Source organism: Strongylocentrotus purpuratus, unplaced genomic scaffold, assembly GCF_000002235.5.
Source record: "Strongylocentrotus purpuratus isolate Spur 01 unplaced genomic scaffold, Spur_5.0 spur5_scaffold_11, whole genome shotgun sequence".
Taxonomy (NCBI): Eukaryota; Metazoa; Echinodermata; class Echinoidea; order Camarodonta; family Strongylocentrotidae; genus Strongylocentrotus; species Strongylocentrotus purpuratus.
In genome coordinates this window covers 24611244-24630271 of record NW_022145596.1, presented here as the reverse complement: position 1 = coordinate 24630271, position 19028 = coordinate 24611244, and the positions used below count along the sequence as shown (strand labels likewise).

The 19028-nt window shown below is 37.4% G+C and overlaps 1 protein-coding gene across 2 annotated transcripts in view; it reads left to right on the top strand.

The window, feature by feature from the left end:
* Positions 1-19028, top strand: part of LOC583716 — a 69821-nt gene that overhangs the window by 15253 nt on the left and 35540 nt on the right. For both annotated transcript variants that reach the window (XM_030980941.1, XM_030980940.1), the window contains exons 7-16: positions 254-512; positions 1391-1598; positions 2198-2314; positions 2705-2903; positions 3302-3464; positions 4101-4253; positions 5440-5847; positions 6690-6926; positions 16841-17019; positions 17595-17809. In XM_030980941.1, coding sequence (XP_030836801.1) covers positions 254-512; positions 1391-1598; positions 2198-2314; positions 2705-2903; positions 3302-3464; positions 4101-4253; positions 5440-5847; positions 6690-6926; positions 16841-17019; positions 17595-17809 — 2138 coding nt within the window. The remainder of the gene's footprint in view (positions 1-253; positions 513-1390; positions 1599-2197; positions 2315-2704; positions 2904-3301; positions 3465-4100; positions 4254-5439; positions 5848-6689; positions 6927-16840; positions 17020-17594; positions 17810-19028) is intronic.

Here is a 19028-nt window from a genome sequence, read left to right as displayed (position 1 = left end):
TACTAAATGATTTTCAGGTGAGGATGTAAAAAGTAGTAGCTCTGAGCAAGAATGGTTGTCATGTATGTACTCATTTATGTATGTGTTATAAGATATAAGACAAGGTGTGAAGTGCAGTATGCTTTTAAAAAAAAAACCTTGGGGAAACCGTGGCAGTTTACCATGGCATACGTAAACAAGCCTTTAGTCCTGAGTTTCAGATTGTAGTTATGTTATGAGTACGGTAGTCATTCCATTTTCCTTCCAACTATAGTGACTAAGCTGGAGGAGGTGGTTCGCTTGCAACAGCAGGCTCAGGCAGCCAGCAACCCTCTCCCCAAACCAGAGCAGACGGCTGTAACCCAGCACACTTGCTCATTCTGCAAGTTCTTCAGCACCTCCAAGACAGACTTTGAGAATCATCTCCTGACCACCGCCCACAAGGCCATGATCTTCTCCGACTCTGATCGTCTGTGGAAGGAGCGTGATCCCCCAAACCTGGTGCAGGATGGCTCTTACGAAATGTGCAAAGAGTATGTGAGCTTCTTTATGTACCTCTTTGCCTAACAATGAATAATAAGATCGATCTATATTGTGCAGCTATGATCAAATAGACTCTACTGCGCTGTGTTGAAGTATAAAAAAACACCTTTTTTAGTAGTCAGTTATAGCCAAGAAGTGACTTGATGTTGTAATGGTCCATAGACTCAAGCGTCTGCTGAATGCTCTGAAAGTTGATTTAATAAGAACTTTGATGTGCCAAGGTATCTAAGTGTTATTGAATTGTATTATGCAAACTTAAATTGACATTAAGATACCATTTTATTTCATGTTTTATCTGACACAATTATAGTAGGACTTTTATATCTCGTTACAGTGATCAGAGCCACTAGAATATTTGATATGATCGGAACCGCATGGGACAAAATAGCTTGGACTAGCTTGCTCAAATCTGCAATCGCACATTGTATGTTTGGTGCCAGTAAAGTTTTAACTCATATTTTTACAATTTTTTGCCCCTTGTGAAATAATTAGAATTCCTAGGGCTCTGCGTACCTAGGTACTGTACATTTGATGTAAGCATTACATGCTGCATATTTTCTTGTGATATTTGGACAGATTTTAATTGAGTGCTGCCTCTGTTTTTGCCATGGTTTTTTTCTTCTGTGAATTAGCTTCAGAATACTAATTTCCACACTTCCAAACTTAAAATATTTGGAGAAATACCCATGAAAGACATGCTGTGTGTGAAATGGGAAATACAGCACCGCTGCCGCAGTACGTAGCTCAGATTTGCTATGCAATAGGTGGCGCACTATTTAACAAATACTGGGAATCAGAGAGATTCACCCATAGTATGCCTGTATATGATAAATTTACATGCTGCATAAACTCTGTTTGCCTCTGAAAGGAACGCCACCAAGCAGTGTGAGCACTCTGGAATGTCCAAGGAAGAGAATGAGTGCATCTATGCACATAGCATGGAGGAGCTGAGGGAATGGAAGCAGCGCCATCAGCACCGCTTGATGAAGCTCGGAAAGGCTCGGGAGATGAAGCTCTACTCCTGGCTGGACAATCTGGTGGAGGAGAAAACATCTGCAGAGGATATGGAGGATGTGGTAAGAGGCATTGAATAGTTTATGATCATGCTCTATCTCACCACCTCTGGGTTTCCAATATTTTTGAAAAATTGTCAAAAATGAAACAGTTCACCATAAGATAGGACAAGCTGTATGAGCTGTTTAAAGATGTTCATTTGTAGCCTCGCGTTCAGGCTGAAATTCATGGTATGGCAATGTGGCTATACAAAAATTATAGAGCTATGCAATAAGTATCCTTGATAGGACAAGCTGTATGAGCTGTTTAAAGATGTTCATTTGTAGCCTCGCGTTCAGGCTGAAATTCATGGTATGGCAATGTGGCTATACAAAAATTATAGAGCTATGCAATAAGTATCACAATTTTCTCTGAATATTGTAAGAAATGTTGTATTTTTGCAGGTTTGAGCCTCATTTATAAAGAAAATTTGATTAAGAATCATGATCCTTCTGTAGTCTGGACCTCATATCATACAAATAGTGTATAAGCGAGGGGGCTTCTAACGAGTGCCGCTTGACGATTGGCCAGCTGTAGTGTCAAAGTGAGCTTCTTTCTTTATACAAGTTTTTTTATAAGTCTGAACAGAATATGATCCACATTTTGCAATACTATTCATTAGATTACTGATGATATATTTGGCATCGAGCTGGACTGCAACAGGAATGTAGATGTTACCCAAGAGCTGCCTGCATCTGATGTGATCCAATGGCGTGTTGTTCTTCATTGCAGCAGTGAGGTATGTTTTATTCCATTTATATTTCAGCCCAACGACTTCTTTTGTGTAATATTTCTTTCTCTCTTTTATGACTGTGCTGTGGCGGTATTGCTTGAACTTTGGCCTTCCTTTATATGTTCCTGTAATTTTATGAAAAAGGAATATCATTTTTTTATATGGATTAAACTTATTGTATAGTTTCTATACCCATCCCAAAACAATGTACATGCACTTACGATTATTTTATTTGTCCCAATATAGACAATGCCATTATTCAAACACAAGCAGCACTGAATCTTTCCCTATCATGTAGTCATGAAATCTTCTCTTGATTAGCAAAAGTTAATGAACTGGTAGAAAGAATACATGTACTGAAGAAAAAATTTGTCTGTCTTCTTTGTGCCATTACAGAAAAAGCTCAACAGGGTAGGGCTTCTTTTTGATGAGCACCGCTCTCACTTCCATCTGTCAGAACCTGAGAAAGAGTATCGACCCCAGACATGTCCGGGTGGTCTTCTCAGACGTGATGACTCTGATGAGTACAGCCTAGCGGTCCACTTTATCCAATCGCACTCCGGCGTGTTCAAGCAGTGGCTTGTCTTCGACTTTGGTTAGAAATTTCATAATTGCCAACAAAATTGTTAATAATACTACTACTAATAATAGAAGGTTTGTGAACAGCATTCATGTCTCTGATAAATTGCCACTCCGGGCACACCATTGGACAGGTTTTTTGCCAAGGTTGTACCTAATCAATAGCACTCCCTACCTCCACCTTTTAAAATTTTTTAATTGCCATTAAGCCGGTTAAATCTTAGTCACAATCATATCTCTTTATTTTCATACGTTTTTCTTTTCAATTTTATTACTTGTGAAGGTTCTCTTTAATTATTACTGTATGATCCTTTTGAGAAGTGGTCAACATTAAAGTTGTTTTGTCAGAATTCTGGAAGCTAAATTCCCATTGCCTGTGAGTGACATACATGTATATCTTTGTGTTTCTTTTAGGTGATCGGCCGTGTCTTGCTCTGAAGCTGTCAGTGACCATTGGCTTCAAGAGTGAAATGAAAGAATTGGAGTTTAAAGAGCAGACAGTGAACACAGCTGACTTGTGGAATGAGAGTAACAGTGAGATCATCAAATGTACCCAACCGGATGAATGGACTCACAGGTAAGCTTTGTCTCACTTCAGAAAACTGGTCCATAGTGAGGTTATGTGTATGACTTTGAAGGCATCATCTTCTGTTGTTTTCTGTATTCCTTTGAAGCCTGTCTGTACTAATTTGGCCAAGAGGGATTAAACCACCCAGCGTGGTCACTGACAGGTGGCTATCTCATCAACTCAGCTCTCAATTAACATAAGAAAAAGAGGATCATGGGGGACCAAGGGGCACCGCTTAGGCATTGTTTTCTATATAGAGGGAGCAAGTAGCTACAAGTAGTACAGTGGGGCACTAAGAGTCCCTGTAGTGGTTTCCTTTACCATTTTCCCCAGTTTATTAATATAATAGTTTTTCAAATCCTGCTAGTTTATTTCATAGCATAAAAGTGTAGTTTCTTTGAGTTGTATTTACCTTGTAGAGCGCATAGAGAGACTTTTGTATATTATGATCATCATCACCCGTGAGTTCCCTCTGTGGAGGTCGGGGGGAGAGGAATGGGGTCTCCTCATTACTCCTCTTCATCTAGTCCTATCTGTAGCTAGCTCCAATTCAATTCATCTACCTTCTTGATATAATCTATCCATCTTTTCCGGGGTCTTCCTTTCTATCTCCTTCTCTTTGGTATCTTCATATTTTAATTTTAGGTTAGAGGGGCAGTATCCTACCCCTGGTTCACGCAGAGTACCAGCTCTCCTTGACCCTGGTGACGTTCAGAGTCTTAACCAGAACACGTACAGACAATTCATGCATGACATGCTGACAGACGAAGAGAGAGCATGTATGGAGATGGTTGCCAAGTAAGTCTTTTGAGAGTATTGCAAGATAAATTCAGAATTTCCACTTATTCCATGAATATGACCCTCTACAATGCTTAGATTATCATAATTTGCTACGGAAGTCAGTCTTATACTCAGCAGCTAGTCTGTGAGTTTAAGGTACACAACTAATCATTTGCTGAAATGAGAGTAAATTAAGGCCTTTACAGGCACATGAGTGTTTATCATGCATGATTTCTTTATACATGAATTTCATGAATTCTAACATATGTTACCCCAGGACCGCTCCTACTGCAGCCACCATGTTAACATCCCACCGCTGCCATTGCTGCCACCATGTTAACATCCTATCGCTCCTACTGCTGCCTCCATGTTAACATCCCACCGCTACTACTGCTGCCACCATGTTAACATCCCACCGCTGCCACTGCTGCCACCATGTTAACATCCCACTGCTACTACTGTTGCCACCATGTTAACATCCCATCGCTTTCACTGCTGCCACCATGCTAACTTCCCACCGCTGCCACTGCTGCCACCATGTTAACATCCCACTGCTACTACTGCTGCCTCCATGTTAACATCACACCGCTGCCACTGCTGCCACCATGTTAAGATCCCACCGCTGCCACTGCTGCCACCATGTTAACATCCCACCGCTGCCACTGCTGCCACCATGTTAAGATCCCACCGCTACCACTGCTGCCACTGCTGCCACCATGTTAACATCCCACCGCTGCCACTGCTGCCACCATGTTAACATCCCACCTCTGCCTCCATGTTAAGATCCCATTACTCCCACTGCTGCCACCATGTTAAGATCCCATTACTCCCATTGCTGCCACCATGCGTTCTTCCCACTTTGCAAAATCAAAAAGCTGTTAAAATGTCCACATCTCACTACAGTTGTCATGTCACCAAACATTGGCTAAAGTGTCTCTGTCCTTCCACCTTTCTATCCCATTGACACTAGTTGAGACATATTAAGATCCCTGGAACATGTCACATACCACATAACACTGCTATTTCCATGTCATCATCCCACCGGACGGTAGTCATTTGGATAGTAATTGTCCATGGTTTGTAATCGTTGACAACTCAGCACAGATGCATTGGGAGCTTCAATAGCCTATGATTTTATATTTTAAAAGTTTGTATAGCTTTGATATTCATATTTAACTTACAATTCTCCCATTTTTATTCCAAGGTTCCGGACAGTAACCATTATGAAACTATCTAACCATGTCGAGCTGGAACATGATCTCCTTGGTGCTCAAGAAGGAGAGCTGTTTGGGACTATCACCCTTGACAAGCCGCTCCACGATGACTCAGAAGCTTCCCGTCTAGTCCAGGAGTTTGTTGAGACCATCTTCATCAAATTCCACGAGCAGTCAGATGTAGTCTATGAGGCTCTGAAGGTGCGGTCTGAGAAGGGTGCCATTGTAATCATCCTTGGGCCTTCATGTGTGAAGGAGCATAGATTGAAGGGGGGCATGGATGTGTCAGTGACCATTCAATTGTGCATCAGTCGCCAGCGATTTCTCTCTATGCATCATGCTGTAGAGAACTTGAGTTGTATGGACACTGTTCTGCCCAAAGGACAGCAGCCAAATAGGTCAGCCATTGTTTTATGTAAATTATAAGCACTATAGATAATTGGTGTTGCAGCAATTAGATAGCTTTAATAGCGAAAGACGCATCCGGAATGCAAAATGCATGTTTTATATTGATCAGGCTTCATGTTGCCTAAACTTTCATCCAAGGCCCCCTCTTATGAAGATTTGCAATTGATCTGAATCAATTTAATTGCAAGTTCTCTAATCAATCGCAAGTTTGCAGTTTCTTACCTCTTATGTCCAAAGTTGCGATATCAATCACCAATAAGTTGGGAATAATCAGCCACTGTTTATAAGACAGGGCCCAGATATGTACAAAAAAAGAGAGAGTGCTGTGAGCACCGAAATGAGTAGCGTAATTATTCGTATCCCCCCTTCGACAAAAGTTTTTTTTTTTTTTTTTTTTAAATGTACAAAAAAAAATCGGGGGTGCAGCCTATGCGGCGCTGCGGCCTTATCGCCGGCAAATACGATAGCCTACATATATATCTCAGCTTGAGCTGGGATAATATTAGAGTGCATTGAGCACCTTGAGTGATGGGTGTGAGCATTGTTTCCTATATTATAAGTAGTAGTATTAGAAGTGTAGAAGTAGTAGTAGTAGTAGTAGTAGTAGTAGTATGCAACACATTACAACATGTTTAAAATCAGATGTTCCTATATTCATAAACATGTAAGTATTAAAATGAAATATTTCACAGTTACCCAAAGGTTCCTTCCTTTGGTGATTTAAAAGCAAACAAGGAGCTGAACAGAAAATAAGTACATGTACCAACGTGTGATCATTTTAAAAGGAAATAAATGTATCCATTTCAGAATATGATATTTTGGTTCAAACCAGGTTTCCAGAAGTAGCTGAGAAGGACTGTCTTGAGGGTTTGAACAGTCGACAGGAGAAGGTTGTCCGCCTTATCAAGTCATTAGGAACACAAGGAAGGGAAGCTTCATCCTATAGCGGTCCAACCATGATCCTCGGGCCATTTGGGACAGGAAAGACGCATACTCTGGCCAAAGCGATACAGAGAACTTTGACAGAGAGGAAGGATGCCAAGTTCTTGATCTGCACTCATTCAAACAGGTATTTAAAAAAAAAATCCAGAATCGATAGAGGTATTTTCCAGTATTCAGTACAAACTTAATAATAATTCATGAGCCACAAAACTTGCATGAATCAGGGAGCTGTACAACTTATCCAAACTCTCACAAGTAATTCAGAAAGACGGCCATGGACAGATCTCCAATTTAACTCAGAATTTGGCAGTGTCGCACAAGTTTCTGCACTTCCGGGTTCCGTTAGTACCTGAGATAGAGATGCTATGTCCCTCTTGCAGCCAAAATCAAATTCTGTAGAATTTAGCAGGAATTATGAATATGTCATGTATGTCCTACCTGTGAAATTTTAACGTAAGCAGTGTCTTAGTATTCAAATTAGGCAAGGAAATCAGTTTAATTTCTAGACTTCACTGTCAGACACTATTGAGTGGCTGACTGACATCTTGTTTTCTTTGGTAATAACAAAAAATGAGATGTAACAGGTACATGAACATTTGTCTACATCAATATACTTGTAATGGCCAAAATTAAACTGATTGAATTCTTGTGCAGCACAAACAGATGACCATTTGGTACACAGGTGTCAGCTAGTCCTGTAACGGTTTTTGAGCCACTGCTGCTCGTGCCCTGATATTCATCTCTGATGATCCTCTGTTTTATATTACTGATCTGAGGTACTTAAAGGGATAGTTGAATTCTGTTGCAGAGGCCGCTACAATAAGGTTTTCGTGAGATAATGAAAAACTGAGTGTCAAATTTGAAAGAATATACAATTTAAATGACAAAATCACCTTTGTTTGATCAAAATGGGTTCAGAGACGGCTGAAATATCCATAATTATTACCCGTATCAGACATCTGAGCAAGGGTTTTACAAAATCATATTAGACTTCTTGTAATCTAAAAGAGCTAATCAGTAAATATGAGACCATATTACCCTCTCATGAAAAAGACTATGGACTTAACGTGTTAAAACAGCAGAAAATAAAGTCTCATATTCACCGCGCTGTATTTTGTTATTTTCATTGTGCATCTATTATGTGTACAAGAACCTGCACACTCTTTTGTGACGTAATATCACACCAAAGGCACACTGTTTACAGTGTATCGAAAATTTCGTCTAGCACTGGATGCACAGTACAGTGCTGGTTTGACAAAGTTTCTTCTGTTCTTTGAGATTGTCGTGGTTGATTTATGAATTTGCTCTAGATGTCTGATTTGGATAACAATAAATGGACCAATAAAATTAATCTGAATCTGAATCTGAATAACAATATTGACTCGCTTAACTTTTGGGAGATACCACATATATTGCCCTCACAAGACCCATATTGCCCTCGTCTTTGACCCGGGGCAATATTTTTTCATTTCAAAGACTTTATTTTCTGCAATCAAACAAATCAGTTATACAACAAATATGGATAATTATATAAAACATAAGGTATGCAAACAATATACAAAATATAGAAACAAATGTATAAATACATGAGTAAGATTAAAATTATTCGTTGGGCCATTGCATGTATAAAGAAAAAAAGCAGAAGGTCGCTGTTATAAGCAAAAGCTTGAGCAGACGGTCAACCGAGCTAAGATAAAAATGGGTTGTGAAATATTGGCAAAGTAACAAGAAGAGGAGGCCATGATACTCAAATGATATATATTACAATTAAATGTGAATATAAACAGTTGGATTCAATATAAATAATTAAAGAATTAGCATATGAATCTCATCTTTATAAGGCTACTAATTATACGTTAATGACAGAGATAAGAGAGAAACTAAACAAAAACAAGGGTGTGAGTGGTGCGTGTGTGTGTGCAAGTGCAAGTGTCCTCATGCGCCAAAATGTTGAATCATCAGTATTACTATGTAACGTCAGACCAAAATTTAATGTAGTTTCTAAAGTTTTACAAAGAACGCTTTTATTTTTTTTATCTTTATACATTATATTGTAAAATAATGTTTTTTTTTAGTGTAGCTTTAAATGAATAGAGAGATGTACACTGTTTAATATGTCTAGGGAGTGCATTCCAAATGTCTGGACCGTGATATCTTATGGACTTATGCGCTAACAAAGTTTTAGGATTGTGTAAATGAAAATCAGTACAATTACACGTTGGGTATGAGTGAACATGGGAATTAGGAATAAATACGTCATGAAAAAGAGGAAGTGAATATCGTGTGTATTTAAACATACAGATTGCTGTTTGATATAAGTGCAAATCACTCACTTTTAACATTTTTATGCCTCCGCCACCGAAGGTGGTGCCGGAGGCATCATGTTTTCGGGTTGTCCGTCCGTACGTCCGTCCGTCCGTCCGTCCGTCCGTCCGTCCGTCCGTCCGTACGTCCGTCCGTCCGTCCGTACGTCCGTCTGTACGTCCGTCCCGTTTGACCGTTATCACAATATCTCAAGAACCATTTAAGATTTAAACTTAAGACTCGGGAATAGTATTTATCACCATAGGAAGACGATCTGATTAGATTTTGGAGTACGTAGGTCAAAGGTCACAGGTCACAGAGGTCAACTTATGAAATTCCTTGTATTGAGTTTGTTAGCGCGATATCTCAAGAACCATTTGAGATTTAAACTTCAAATTTAAGGATAGTATGTATCACCATAGGGAGACGATCTGATTAGATTTTGGAGCACGTATGTCAAAGGTCAAGGGTCACAGAGGTCAACTTATGAAATTCCATACATTGAGATTGTTATCATGATATCTCAAGAACCACTGGAGATGTAAAAACTTCAAACTTAATGATAGTGTGTATCACCATAGGAAGACAATCTGATTAGATTTTGGAGCACGTAGGTCAAAGGTCAAAGGCCACAGCGCACATTATGAATGCAAAAACAGCTTGTGATCGCGTTATCTCCAGAACCGATTGATGGATTCATGCCAAAATTAGGTCATGTTTGTTACTTGCAGAGCCAATGAACTGAGTAGATTCTTGGTTCATAAGGTCAAAGGTCAAAGGTCATGGGCCCATTATGTATGCAAAAATAGCTTGTGAACGCATTCTCATTAGAACTGACAGATGGATTACTATTTAACTCAGAACATCTTGCAGAGCCAATGAACTGAGTAGATTTTATGGTCATGAGGTCAAAGATCAAAGGGTCATATATGTATATGAGAAATTGCTTGTAATCACAATATTCTGAGAACCTGTCAATGGATTACCATTGAACGTGAATTCAATTTTTTTTTCTGTTTTGGTTTTTAAAATTGCTCTATAACGGAGGCATCATTTTCGACTGCGCGCAGTCGAATTCCATCTAGTTAATCTATAAAATAACGGATTTGTATGAGCTAAGTAATTAGAATGAGTACAAATCCTAAGTGCTCTTTTTTGCAAAAGAAAAATTATATTAATCTTAGTTATACTACAGTTCCCCCAAACTACATTACAGTATGTAAAATAAGGTAACACCAATGCATTATATAATGTATAATGTATTTTCTCGGGTACAAGGTCCCTCATTTTACCAATTACCCCAACTGCCCTTGAAATTGATGTAATATTATTTACATGATTATTCCAAGTAAGCTTTGAATCCAAAGTTATACTTAAAAATTTTGTCGATTTCCTTTCAACTATAGAAATATCATCAATAACAATGTTTATAACCTGATCAAAGTATGTTTGGGAAGCACAAAAATTTATAAAACATGTTTTATCTAAGTTAAGGGACAATTTATTGCATTTAAACTATGTTGAGATTTTAACTAATTCATTATTGAGAGTATAAATTAGAGTATTCAAGCATTTATGAGAACAAAATATGTTAGTGTCATCTGCGAAAAGCACGTAAGTAAGAAGTGGTGATGACTTTACTATGTCATTAATATAAATAAGAAAAAGAAGGGGGCCTAAAATTGATCCTTGTGGAACACCACATAACACATTTAAGTTAAGGGAATTTACTGACTGAAATGAAACAAATTGCTTTTGATTAACTAAATAATTCTTAAACCATTTTAAGGCTGTGCCTCGTATACCATAATGAGTAAGTTTTTGCAACAAAATGTTATGATTCATGGTGTCAAAAGCTTTTGACAGGTCCATAAATACCCCAATTATATGTTCCTTATTATTAAGTGTTTGAGTTATTTTATCCCAAGATTGTATCAAAGCATAATCAGTAGAAAAACCTTTTCGAAATCCAAACTGATTGCAAATAAGAGTATTATTTTCTTGTAAAAAAGAATAAAGACGTTTATAAACAATTTTTTCTAAAATCTTGGAAATGACCGGCAATAGCGAGATAGGGCGATAATTTTTTATTTGAGTTAAATCATCTTTTTTATAAATAGGAATCACTTTGGCTATCTTTAAGGAGTCCGGGAAAATGCCTGTCGAAAGTGATAAATTACAAATATGAACTAGGGGTGAGGCCAAACAATAAATAATTTTCTTTAATAAATACACACTTATTCCATCATAACCGCATGATCTACTCATTTTAAACGATCAAACTATCTCTAATATTTCATTTTCATTCACTGGAATAAAAAAATAATGAATTTTCATTAGCATCAGATAAATAATCCTTAAAGTTTTCATTTGAGTGTATTGTTGAGGCTAAACGTGGACCTATATTAACAAAAAAGTTATTGAAAGCAGTAGCAATTGAATGAGGGTCCGTGATTTCATTACCACTTTCAACTATTATATCAGAGCATAATTTCTTTTTAGTTTTTAAGAGATCATTAATAGTTTGCCATAGTACCTTTACATTCCCTTGATTAGATTCTATTTTATTTGAATAATACCGTTTACGTGATACACAAATTAAAGTTGTTAATCTATTTCTATAATGCTTATATCTATCTTTATTCTGAGCAGTTGGTTTACGCAATGACATTTTATACAAACGATTGCGAGTTAAAATTGATTGCATTAACCCCTGAGTAATCCATGGCTGTTTTATACTTATATTATATTTTTTTTAAATAAATGGCATATTCTTATCTCTATACAAAAGAGAGTTTATGCAAAAAGTTTTGATATGACAAATTAGCATCTTCAACCGAGAATATCTCGCGCCATTGTTCTTTGGACGAATCAAAAATTAAAGAATCAATAGTTTGTTCTGTTTCTTTCCTCTTTTTAACGAAAATATTTTTCCTAGTTTTCTCACTAATGACATTATAGCATATAACAAAAATGGGTAGATGATCTGATATATCTGAGTACAGAATACCATTTAAATGTTGTGCATGTATGAAATTTGAGAATATATTATCAATTAATGTATCACTTATTGTTACACTATCAATTCTAGTAGGTTAAGAAATATGGGGATAACAAGAATATAATAACATAGTATTAAACAAAATTTAAATATATTATTGTTTGTTTAATTATTGTTTTTGTTTTCCTGCGATATCTTATTCAAAATGGAATCTATTTGATTTATGAACGTATCTACATCACTAGTTGGTAGTCTATAAATAGTTCCTATTATCATATTTTTATTTTTGCTCATACTAACTTCTATAAATAAACTTTCGAAACCTTCAATTTCTATATCAGTCCGAATTTTTAATATAAATTTATTATTTATGTATATGGCAACACTTCCTCCTCTACCATTCTTACGGTCTTTACGTATCATTTCATAATTAGAAAGATTAAACATTTCGGGTGAATTTTCATGTAACCACGTTTTTGTGATGCCAATGGCCGAAAAGGGAAAATTATTAATAGAGTCCATTAATATTTCAAAAGGAAGAAAAATTTTATTCAAACTTTGAGCATTCATATGAAATAGACTAGATTGATTACTAATGTTATTAGTTGGTCTTAAGGTCGATTGATCATGAATGCTATTAAAATCGAAATTAATCTTCTTATTAAATTCATTTATTGTATAATATTCACTATTGTGTTCAACTAAATTTTGGTCATCTATTAAAACATCAGGATTCATTTAATTTGAGTGACATATTAACATGGAGCACGCGAGAGTGAAGGAGTGAAGGGTGAGCGTGCAGTGACAAGAAAGTGAGCATATCAAAAAAACATAATTCTATATCTCAAAATAAAAAATACATAATTACAATATTGAGAAAATTATCAACAAGTATCATGACCGCGGTGTCCTCAAGCGAGACTTCCGATTAATTATAACTATTATAAGTAAATCTAAACACATATCAGTGCAAATACAAAAATAACAAGATTGGACATAAACCTTCTGTAAACAAAATCAGGTTCGAAAATAACCTGATTACGTTTTACAAAAGATAGAAATGATACTTATATGAACGAAGCGATTTCAAAGTGTTATTACACATTCAAGAGAACACAAAATAAGCAGTCATTATTTATCCTGTGTGTGTGTTTTTTTTTAATAAAATCTACACGTTTAAATGGTACACATATGTACTCAATTTAACAAGCAACGGACAGAAAGAAAAAAGAAAGATGTGCCCAAGAAAAAAAAATGTGTACAATACACAGCTATACAACTTAAATGTGGGTCGCTGGGGATTTCAAAACAAATAAAATGAGGGGTTACTTGCATGTGCTCATTCATACAATAACACTGGAAGCGCCACGTTCTGAAAAAACACATCGCACTGGGCTGGCAAACATTGTTTGTGAACTATGCTCGCCACCCCAAAGCACCATGCCCTCCAAACGCCGCGCCGCTCCGAACTTACAACCCTAAACTCAAAACTAGACTTTAATTCGTCACTTTGATGAATTAGGTGATACGTAAGCTATTTTTGTATCATGAAAGTGTGCCGATGATGATCTAATGATAATATCCATGAATACGATAATGACGATAATGATGATGATGATTTTTTGGTTTTAAATGACGATGACCATGATTAAAAGTGGTATAGCGCCCCCTTCAGGTAATCGATAGAGAATTGTTATATGAGTAAACTATTAATTTACTAAACAAGCTCAAATTTTCGCCTGATTGCAGAGCCTACCAATCATTGAACTGATATTTCGACGCACTACATACGCAACATAATGAACAAGTCTAGACTGGAATGTAGTATCAATCACCTCCCATAGGCATAAGACGCATATTAAGCAAAAATCTAATGACGTCATCAAAATAAATAAATATTGCTAATAATCTTGTGAAGAATTGTCTCAGCTACAACATATCAAAATTTATTTTGACATCATAATATGCAAATTCGTATTTTGAGTTCCAAGGTCAATATGATTATGTAAAAATATACTTAATGGCCAAATGCGACATGAAATGAGACATGAAATCATATCTCTATCTAAATATGAAAAAAAAAAATGGCAGTCCTTATTCATCCGATGTACTTTTTATAGGCATGTTTTTGCCCATATATGTTATGTAATACATGAGCTAGCACGCACGGATATTTATCTTCAACGGACGCTCCTTCCATTATTTATAGTGATAAAGAGATGAACATGGTATCAAATTGTTCAGAAAAATATGAGGAATATCCTGTTAAAAAATATTAAATACAAAATTGAATGAGGGGTCACTAGTCTTGTATGTGTTCATTCATACAATAACATTGAAAGTACGAACTGGACATCGTACAAGTACCGGAATCAGAAAAAGGCCACAATAAACACAATTGTTATCAAAATACATTTGCATAAAGGTACAAAATAAAGTTAACAGTCAAATCAAATAATAATAAATAAATAAATAATAATAATAAAAATCTTGACGAAATCAAAAGGTGATACGTATATTTCATACGTATCACCTAAATATGATGAAGCAGACATAAACAATGAATGACACCAATTCAAAACGATACTCTTCATCCTACAGACGGGTAGGGATAGTGTCCGTCTAGTATCTCACGACTAATGATGCTAGAAAATAAGTAGATTTAATATTAATGTTCATGGTGTTCATATTCATGTCCAATAACAAACTTTAGACTTTAGCGATTTTGACTAGGTGGTCATGTATGCATAATTGCCTATATAATTATATAACTGTTTCTTGAAATTATGAACTTGTAAATTTCAAGTAAAATCAGCCTCGACTAATGATACTAGAAAATAAGTAGATTTAATATTAATGTTCATGGTGTTCATATTCATGTCCAATAACAAACTTTAGACTTTAGCGATTTTGACTAGGTGGTCATGTATGCATAATTGCCTATATAATTATATAACTGTTTCTTGAAATTATGAACTTGTAAATTTCAAGTAAAATCAGCCTCGACAAAAGAAAATGTTATGGCCATAATCATGAATTGAATTGTTTGAAATTGTCTTCTTTATCAAGAGTTATTTTATCAGGTTAACCCGTTGTAATCACTGACCTGACCAGAAGATCCATGGGTTCTGTGCACCTCCATTTCTGACTGCCTTCCTGGTTTGTAACAGAACTTTAGTTCTGACTACTTTGATCCTCGTTGATAGGTTTTTGTTTTTCCTCAGGTCGTATGCCACTGATGCCAATCTCCCCCTCTCTCGCTTCATTTTGGGAGGAAGATCGGTACGGATGCTGATGTTGATAAACTGCGAAGAAGGGTTGTTTGCATCACTGTCTGGGGGTCCTGGTTGTCGGCGAGGTCGATGCTCGTAGGAATGAAGTAGGCGATCTCGGTCCATCATGCGGCCGAATGTGATGATGATGGCAGGTGGTTGAGACCGCTGGGGCTGGAACTGAGAACCTTCACCATGTTCACGCCGGGGCTGAGGAAGACGGTGCGCGTTGACCACGGGAATCCTTGAAGCTTCCTCTCTGGATATGTTCAGCTGCTTGGAGAAGACTTGCTGAATCGTTTCGATCACGTTTTCGTTGGGATTGGTTGGAACAGGCACACCGTATACGAGCAAGTTCTGTTTCCGATTATGCATCTCCGCAAGTGTGACTTGGACCTCGAGTTCGTCGAGTTTCTTCTCCAGTTGGGCTCGCAATCGAGGCAAATCTTCCTTTTCGATTGAAATTAGTTGATCGGATGTTGTAGAGAGGCTTGCTTCTATTTCTGATACAGTTCTTTTTGTCACCTCAAGATCATGTTTTATCACTGAAATATCATTAACAACACGATCAAGTTTGTTGTTTACTTGTGATGCCAGTTCACCGAACATTCGTTTCATTTCTGTCGTGAACGTATACAGTTCGCTGGGCAGTTGAGTGAATGGAACATGTACCGGCGATTTTGCACATTGACTGTGTTCGCTGATCCCATTCAGGTTAGAGCTTGTGTCGATTATGTCCGCAGAATCGAGCAACGGGCTTGAATCTAGCCCTGCCGGTCCCCCGGCACGATTAACACCACTGTTGTCCATTACGAGGCGATATGGCGCCATTTTCTGATGAATTTGAGGCGGTATCTTCTCGGTTTTTAACTCCATTGTTAGACTTATTGACACTAGCTTTTCGCAAATTATATCCTGGAGTTTCCTTCTGCTTGTTCTTGTTGGAGTCCATTTTATACTTGATGTGTATTAACGTAGAATTTAGTGGTTATTCGGGAGCCAAGCTAGTAGTGCTACTCCGCCATTAAGTCGTTTCGAGTCTAGTTCGGGAAATATATGTTGTATCTCTCTCAAGGCCAGTCAATATTATATAAATATAACCATTTCTAATATTTGTGGTGCCCCACAAATATTCAGTAAATTTGAACCAGCCATTGAAAAACGAGAAAACGCCTCATACGTTTTTTTCCAGCCAATGCCGATATTGGCTTTTTTTTGGCTTTTTTGGTTTGGTTGAAATATGCAAAACCAGCCGGCCCGTGTATTGTTATTATTAATTAATATTAATTAATTAATGGTCACCACATTTTTTTGAAAGTGGAGCCGAATTGGTATAATATTGTATTTAATCTAAATTCAAACATCTTCAAAGGTCCATCTTGTTATTAATCATTTTGGAAATGCTTCCTAGCTGGCTATTGCAGTGAAATTTATTTGTTCCTATCCTTTTTTTCCTGTTTATAGTGCTGCTGATCTATACATCCGAGATTATCTGCATAAATTCTGTGAAGATAGTCCTGATACTTGGATGGTGCGTGTGTACGCAACGATGCGGAAACTAAGCATGATTAGAGATCCTGTGAAGCAATACATGCTTATCGATGCTGCAGGACCTCGTTTGCCAACCGAAGAGGAATGTCAAGGTAGAGTCAAAACCTCCATTTTTGGTGGCCAAGTTTATAAGTCAACCTGTCTGTAGTACCTGGGAGTATTGGATGATAGTGGCCTTTTCCGAAGAGATTGGGTTCGAATCCTTGCCATAACACTAACACTCTTTGGGAAGACGGTAACCTAGTACATTTGCCACTCTATACCCAGGTGAAATGAAATGATGGGTACTTGGTGTGAAGTAATTCCTTGAATGCTTGATCAATATCAGGGGATAGCTCGATTAAAGCCTGGTTATAATAAATATTATCATCCTTTGAAAGGTTGTATTGATGCTACTTAATTGTAACTGCCATTGATATTCATTTCGTCCTTGTTTTCACAAAGTGACGGTAGTGAGGAAAATCGTCACGCAAAGTGAATGCAATTTTTTTTCACTACCGTCACTTCGTGAAAATAGCGACGATTTGAATAGATATCCTTGTATCATCTAGTATTCCAAAGAACCAAATTGCTTATCTTTGATATATGATCTTATTTTATTCCCATAAGGATAGTTTGTTACCCACCAATTCATACTTTAATTCTTGACCCATTAATCTGTTTTCAGACTGGGTCTCCAGAAAGGGCCCCAGTATAGTTGTAGTCACTCTGAGTACAGCTGTGCACCTTACCAAAACAGCAACACTGCGTGGATACTTCTCTCACATTGTGATAGACGAAGCCGGGCAAGCCCTAGAGACGGAGGCCATCATTCCGCTTGCCCTAGCAACAGAGGATACAAGTGTTGTGCTGGCTGGCGATCCCAAACAGATGAGCCCAAAGGTAAAGTAAAAGTCTAATATGCGGAAACTAGGCTGGGAATGATAAAGGGGCTGTAGCATGACGAGACTATGCGTCTTTCCTGAGACCCACTCGGTGAAAATCAGGTGTAATACGACTCACTTCGGTTTCGCGTATGTTGCACGCAAATGAATATGTAAGCTTACTTCGGTTGCGTCGTCCGTAGTAAGCCTACGTATTCATTTGCGTACAACATACGCAAAACCGAAGCGTGAGGCAAATTTCGGTCTGTTTCACGACCGCTAGGGTGCGCAATCAAGTCAGTTTGTTTACGTGCAGTTGTCCAAAATAAGACGCAGATGGCATCAACCATTTCCCCCCATGCTACAGCCCCTTTGAACTGTGAATATTCATGTATATTTCAGGATGTATTGTAATAGTGTTTTAGAGTGATTAAATTTGGACCCAATTTCATTTTTTATGCCTCCGTTACGAAGAAGCCGGAGGCATAATGTTATCGAGTTGTCCGTCCGTCCCGTTCTCATGATTGCGTTATCTCAACAACCGATTGACGGATTCCTGCCAACCTTGGGTCATGTATGTATCTTGCAGAGCCAATGAATTGATTAGATTTTGGGGTCACGAGGTCAAAGGCCAAAGGTCACAGTGCTCATTATGTATGCAAAAATAGCTCGTGATCGCATTATCTCAAGAACCGGTTTGTGGATTCCTCCTAAACTTAGGTCATGTATGTATCTTGCAGAGCCATGAATTGATTAGATTTTGGGGTCACAAGGTCAAAGGTCACAGTACTATTTTGGGGTCACGAGGTCAAAGGTCAAAGGTCACAGTGCTCATTATGTATGCAAAAATAGCTTGTGATCGAATTATCTCAAGAACCGGTTTGTGGATTCCTGCTAAACTTAGGTCATGTATGTATCTTTCTGAGCCAATGAACTGAGTAGATTTGGGGGTCAAAGGTCATGGGGCCCATTATATATGCAAAAATAGCTAGTGATCGCATTATTATTAGAACCGATGGACGAATTACTATCAAACTCAAGACATGTATGTATCTTGCAAAGCCAATGAACTGATTAGATTTTAAGATCATGAGGTCAAAGATTAAAGGGTCATAGATGTATATGAAAAAAAGCTTGTAATCACAATATTCTGAGAACCTATTAATGGATTACAACTAAACTTGAATTTGGAAAATTGCTTCTGTTTTGGTTTGTGAAATCGCTCTATGGCGGAGGCA